At 39.1% G+C, this 6,942-nt stretch overlaps 1 protein-coding gene across 1 annotated transcript in view; it reads left to right on the forward strand.

The window, feature by feature from the left end:
* chst15 (carbohydrate (N-acetylgalactosamine 4-sulfate 6-O) sulfotransferase 15) overlaps positions 1 to 5,623 on the forward strand; it is a 32,492-nt gene extending 26,869 nt beyond the window's left edge. Inside the window, exons 5-8 of the mRNA XM_044013586.1 lie at positions 956 to 1,106; positions 2,013 to 2,169; positions 3,299 to 3,446; positions 4,717 to 5,623. Of these exons, the coding sequence (XP_043869521.1) occupies positions 956 to 1,106; positions 2,013 to 2,169; positions 3,299 to 3,446; positions 4,717 to 4,910 (650 nt within the window). The 3' untranslated portion in view covers positions 4,911 to 5,623. The remainder of the gene's footprint in view (positions 1 to 955; positions 1,107 to 2,012; positions 2,170 to 3,298; positions 3,447 to 4,716) is intronic.
* Positions 5,624 to 6,942: the final 1,319 nt, after the last annotated feature.

The raw sequence follows: 6,942 nt of genomic DNA on the forward strand, positions 1-6,942 counted from the left end.
AAAATAAATAATCCTTGTAAGGAGTGTGCCAAAGTCCCGCTCAGTATTCACACCATGCCCTTGGAGAGCCCAGCAAGGCCTGTGGCCAGAATCGTGGGCTTCTGTCTCTCTGAAACCACCAGCCAAGACCGAACTGCTGTAAAACACCAGAGGCATCGTCATCCTGGCTCCTCTATTTGTTTGCCCTATTACAGCCTCTCCCCATGGAGCCAAATAAGCTATTTTAATGGACATAGTGTGGAGACCTTTCAGTAGACTTGATCACAGTGTGTATCAATTAGGCAGAAAGGAACTAGCAGTCACCTGATCTCACATTTAACATGGTCATCACAGGAAATGGGTCCTGGCTATCATATACAACACAGGTTCACTTCACAGTTAAGATGATAACGAAAGCTCAGCTCAGCCTGAATCAAGTTTCTGCTGTCAAACCGTTGGAGAAAAGATTGTCCGACTATGAACACTTGTATTGTCACTGTGTAGGTTGCATTCATTCCACATTTTTGAGCACAGCTGGACACATAATTATTTTGTTTTTGTCCTACTGGCTGAGTGTTAGTCACACACTCAAATGAGGAGAATTATGGACACTTAAAACTAAATGTCATACACTTACGGCTTATTGCAGTACCCCCTTGTTTTTAGTTCTTTTTAATAAAGAAAGCCTGATGAGACAATCAATATGAAACACGGGGTAAATTAGATCTAACAAATAACTTTTGCTGTGAACATGCACCACCGTTTATAAACTATTTGTTTTCTTGCATGTGCTCAAGGTGTTTGGGGCATAATTGGCTAAATAAATGCATTTTCTTCCCACTTTACTTTTGAAAATCACAAGTGAATCATGTATATGGCCAAAATGGAATTATATTTCTTAAGCAGTTAAAAAAAAAAAATGGTTTAAAATTAAATAAATGACTATGCTTACTAACTCTCAAGCTGTATCTTGCAGGAGAAGCCAGTGCATCCACCATGTGGGATAACAGAGCCTGTAATCATTACTATGACAACACCACAGAGCCTCCCTTCCTTATCCAGGACTTCATTCACGCCCTGCAGCCCGATGCCCGCTTCATCGTTATGCTCAGGGACCCAGTGGAAAGGTGGGAGCAAAAACTTTCTGTGCCTTCTAATACAAACCTGCTTTAAAATTGTTTATCGGCAACAAAAGAGCTGTTGCCTTTTACACAGTCTGGTTGTCACATAAGTTTCATGATGACACCTTTATCAGATGCACAGAGCGCCTGAGGCGTTCCATCTAAACTGGGGTTTCACTTGATGCTGTTAATGTTGATTTTTACTTAAGAGAATGTCTGAACATGTGCTCTATAATTGCCTTTGTCTGTCAAATCACAGTCTGTTCAACCATTCCCTAAAGCTTTTGAGAGGAAATTAATTTTTATAATGCATGACTTGTTTACAACTTTGGCATCTCCTCAGATACAGATGCCATATATTGTCATACTGAATTGTAGCAGCAATTATATGGTTCATGCGTCTCCTGTATTACTCTTTCCATATAAGCCAATAATAATAATAAGCTAATGCTTGCAAATAGGTTGGCCTTTGTTTTATTAGAGACATATGAATCATAAGCAGTCAGTCAACTTTACTGCCAATACAAATTGTCCATAAATTAATAGCTTTTTTTATGCCAATGAAAGGGCATAAAAAAGTACAGTAGTTTGTAGTTAGTATTTTGATGGCATATCATTTGATAACACAGCAAATACTGATCTGAAGCTTGACTTTAAGCAATTTTATATCACAATAGGTATCAGAAAAATCACAATTTAATCCTTTTAATCCCCCAAATCAGCCCTATTGTTAACCCTACTGCCTCAGTTGCATATTGTTTTCTATGCATTAGTGTAATATTGTTGACGCAAAAATATTTTAGAGCCAGAAACACAATCAGCAGCCTCAGTCTGTGTGCAGATCAAATGTAAATTATCATTGTCCAACTAACAATCAACTTTGTTTACTGACATGTTTGTGTTGTCTTGCAGGTTATACTCTGACTACCTTTATTTTGGTAATGCCAATAAGTCCGCAGAGGATTTCCATGTGAAGGTGTCCGAATCACTGCAGATATTTGAGCGGTGCCTTACAGAGAACACAATGCACTTGTGTGTGTACAACTATACTGTCTTCAATGCAATGCCAGTGAGTGTACCCTCCCTTCTACTTTTTGTTTGGCATTTAGCAACTGGCCCGTTAGCTGGTGGATAGAAAGACAGTGAAAAGGAGTGATAAAGACAAATGGAGTGAAATTCACACCTCATTAAAGCATTTTACAGCCTGCAGGGCCTATTGTTTGAAACGGATTGGTAGGACTATTGAGCCACTGAGGAGTGCAGCATCAATAGCCTCTCTTTGTGCTTAAAAAACCTGGTTTACCAGTGAACCAGCCAGTGCAGGGCCCTAGTGTAGGGACCCTGGCCAGCGTTTCCCACAGTGCCTTGAGGAGAGGGGGAGTGTGGACCGTCCTCTTTTGGCCTCCCCCTCCAGACTGCCTTCTATTAAAAAGTCCTCTTCTCCAAATGCCACTGATGAGCTTTATGGCCCTGTGGGAGCATGCTTACTCTCTGCTGCTGGCCTAATTGCCCATACACTAATTTCTCCTCAGAGTTATTCCAGCTGCCCTCGATAAAGAAAGTTTAGAGCTCAGATTAGAGAATAAAAACATATCCATTGGCTGTTATACCAAATTGAATTAAGAAGGCAAGAGTTACTCGAGTTGTAATCCTCTATTCTGAAGGGCCTTTCAGATTTACTAAAGAGGGGAAAAGGACATGGAGGTAATGCCATTCCCTGTAACAAGCATTTATGCCAAGAAACTGCTCTGCCGTCATCAGTCACAGGAGAATTCAACAACCTATTTTAACAAGAGTGACATAACAAATGCTTTAGTAAAGTCCTAGAAATAGATCAGTGGCCAATGTATGCAACAAAAGATTATTTTTCACAAACTGAGGTCATTGTTTAAATCGAGAAAATGTCAAATGTTCTTGGAACGCAGGCCTTCAAATAGTTTTATTTATTCATTTTGAAAATGCATCCTCTAATCTATCAAAGTAGAACTAGAGAATGTTTGTCAATTTTGCTTTACAAAGGTTGTTATTAATGAGACACAGTAGAGGTGATAAAGCCATGTGGGGGAAATGTTAGGTTTATATCTGGTACATTGTTTATGTTGTGAATCTTCTGTATCGTTCTCTGTTTGACCTTAGCACATGTTCACACCAACAGAGCCTGATTACCTCCCACTGATTGTTTTTGCTTGTGTGCTCAGGTCAGATTGACCATTGGCCTGTACATAGTGTACTTAATGGACTGGCTGACTGTCTTCAGCAAGAAGCAGATTCTGGTTCTGAGGTTGGAAGACCATTCATCCAATATGAAATACACAATGCAAAAAGTCTTTGATTTTCTTAACCTAGGTGAGTGACCAACACATCCTGACATGTGACCAGTTACTTTCCTGTCCTCCTATTTAAAAAAAAATGATCACTGTAGACAATATAAATGAAGCACTTAGTAAAGTTTAATCAGCATATGGTTTACTGCACTGTTTACTGTACACAGACTAGGGCTGCACGATTCTGGAAAAAAATGTGAATCACGTTTTTTTTTGCTTAGAATTGAGATCACGATCCTCTGGCACATTTTTTTCACAAATGGAAATATTTATTGCACTCATGAACAAAAGGATTATTGTAGTAGCTTAAGTGACACATGGCGTGTTCTCACTAGCTCGACTTGTGACTTCATAACCAGGGAAAATGCGTGACATCGTCAGCGTGCCGTCACAGGAAGAGGCAAAAGAACAATGCCAAACTGTAGATGAGTTAAAAAGACTTAACAATCCTGAAAATGTAGGTTAGTCTCCAACATTTAGCAAAGGAAATTGCTAAAATCTCAAATTTTAACAGGAGTCTGGCGCATTTAGCGACAGCACTGCTGCCTGATTACACCTCCTCACTACACACTTTACACCTGGGTTTTCATCGCCATCCTTAGCACACACTTTCTCCTATGTTCTGTGCCGCACTCACTTGGCACCGCTGCGTTTGATGTGAGAAACTCAGAGAGGAAAATAGGATGGTTTATTTACGCTGCAGCTCATGAAATAAAAGGCAGAAAAATCGTTGTCATTTAGAAGATGACGTGTAGTTGTGAATCGAGATTGCAATTTTTTTTAACAATTTATCGTGCAGCCCTAACAGAGACAGACGTGAAAAGTTAACTGTTTTGTAATATTTATTTTTTTGTTTACATTCTTGAACATTTAAAAAGGGTATTTTGTTATTTCTTGAGTACCATTGTATTGTAGAACCTCTGTTTTTTCCTTGTTTGTTTAAGTTATATACAGTGTTTTAGAAAATAACTATTTTCAGGATCAGTGGTGGTATTTTCATCAGATTGCCGTTATAGTAACAGGCCGATATATGTGTCAGTCAAACCCAGTTGTGCTCTGTAATCTTACTCTTGAAGCCCTGTTAATTATATCATACTAGGTCATTCCACAGTACAGTTTTCCAAAAGCCCAGGCGTGATCATCACAGACACTGTCAGTTAGGTCAGATTACGGCTGAGTTACATTGAAAGAGTCCTTAACTACTGTATACTCTTTATGCTGTGGAAAAATCTGAAGTGTCTAAGAAAGCAGGCATGTGAAGTATGTGTTGTTGTTTTTTCTGTGTTTTACAGGGCCAGTGACAAAAGAAAAAGAATCAGAAATCACATGGAGTCCAGCGTCAAACACCAGGAAGCAGGCTGACAAAGACCTGGGTCCCATGCTGCCCATCACTAGAGAGATCCTGCAAGACTTTCACATGCCGTTCAATGAGAAATTAGCCCAAGTGCTACAGAATGACTCCTTCCTCTGGGAGGACAGACTCTGAAAAAGCCACCTTCCTTCACTTAAAAAGGGGGAGGGGGGGAGAACTCATGTGTCCGCCATGTTTTTGAATGTGCCCATGAAAAATCAATGTTTTCTATTAAAATAATTTTTAAGTTACAAATGCGGAGATGACTCAAACAGCACAAGAGAGAATGGCCATTTTTCGGTGAGTGAGGTTTCTTGTCTGTGACTAGGTGTAAAGAATTCAATAGTGGATTCATACATACTGTACATACAAAACTGAGTTGTCTACATTGAAGCTTGGCATAATCGCTTTAAAAATAGAATTGAAAAGACGACAACGAATAGTTCATTGTCACTCTTTTTATCCAATACAGCAGGAATCCAAGCAGAGACTTTCGCTGCCCTCACCATAATCCATTTACTATCCACTACTGCCCTCTACTGGCAAATACATGTCATTGGCTGATAATCAGCTGTGTGTCTGATCACATCTTCACAATGTTTATACTCTGTAAAACAATCATCAACAACACTGAGTAATCAGCAACAACCTTTAATCTTGAACCTAAATCTTTAACGGTCTGATGTTTTATCACAATAATTAACATCAAATGATTTGCAACTTTGTTATTGTGATATTGTGATGACATTTTATCCATATTGCTCAGCTCTAATTAGAAATGACAGTGATTGCGATTGCAAGGCCACTACATCTGTTAAATTAATTAAAAGTTAATTGAAGAAATTAAACTGACTTCACTTTAGGATGAAATATAACCTGGAACAACTCCAGAACAATTTTAGAAAACCAGGATTGCACAATATTTCCGGGAATGTCAGCATTGTTATGGTGAAATTAGCACAATGGTAGTATTGCAACATCACAGTTGAGACACTGTGACATCAGCAAGTGAGTGAGAGTCCTCTAGTGGTGATTCTGAGCACCTTACAGCATGGCCATGTTCCATAAGTCGGTATCTTTGTAGGCTAAAAATGAACCAATCATTTGAATAGTCACTTAAAAGTGGCATTTAGCCTGAAAAGATGACATATTAGTTTAATTAATCCCTCATCCTCCCTGTATGTCCAAGTAAACAATATAGAGTAAAAAAAAAATAAACAAGTGATGACCACTAGTTGTCTAAATGAATGATGAATTGGATAAAACTGCATTGTCCTTTTTGCCAATACTGTGCAGCAGTATTGAAAACACGTTAAATGCTGCCAAGTAATTAAATAAGACGCAGACTGAAACATAGTATAAACTGCTATTGGAACATACTGGACCTATTTTCTACACCAGAGGGCAGACAACACTTAAGAATATATTTGTAATTTGGACTGATGGCATTCACTAAGTTACACCAACAGGGGTATAAGGACATCTCTCCAGCTTCAACAAGGTTCAGATGATCTGGTGAGTTGCCTAAACGCCTGATTTCAATCAAGAAAAATCTGGTGAGAAACAAAATTCCATACACACATGCCTCCGTTTTCTGGCATTCCCCGTCGGCCTTCTTCCAAAACATGCACATCCAGACAAACTGCCCTAAATATGAGTGGAAAAACCTCATTTATAATTCGAGGAAACCTGCAATCATTTTTTTAAACGACTCGAGACTCATTGTTTTCGCTGCAGTTTTCAAAAGTGAATGCAGCTCTTTCACTGTCTCAAATGCCAGCAGCCTTGGATGCATCCTCCTCACTGAAATCAAGACAATCTGACTGAGTGACTGCAAATCATTTGCATATTTACTCTGGAGTCTATCTGGCGGGCTGAAGAGGTTATGCTTCAATGAGAGCCTCCGACCAACTTCAATTTCCTCGGAATCCATAAATATTATCTAAGCTTCTTTCAACGCAGTCTGTGCTGAATCAGAGTACAGTAACTGACAGGAAACTGGACCAGTGCTGCTGCTGCTGCTGCTGCTGCTGTGAAAACTTACATCAAAGATCCCACTTTTTCACATTTATGTGCACTGCCTTCATGTTTTACTTTGGTCACAGTGGCTTATACCAAAAAGACAAGTTACTGTTATGGGATATGTTTGTTTTCACAGAGATACAAA

This window comes from Solea senegalensis, linkage group LG18, assembly GCF_019176455.1.
Source record: "Solea senegalensis isolate Sse05_10M linkage group LG18, IFAPA_SoseM_1, whole genome shotgun sequence".
Classification (NCBI taxonomy): Eukaryota; Metazoa; Chordata; class Actinopteri; order Pleuronectiformes; family Soleidae; genus Solea; species Solea senegalensis.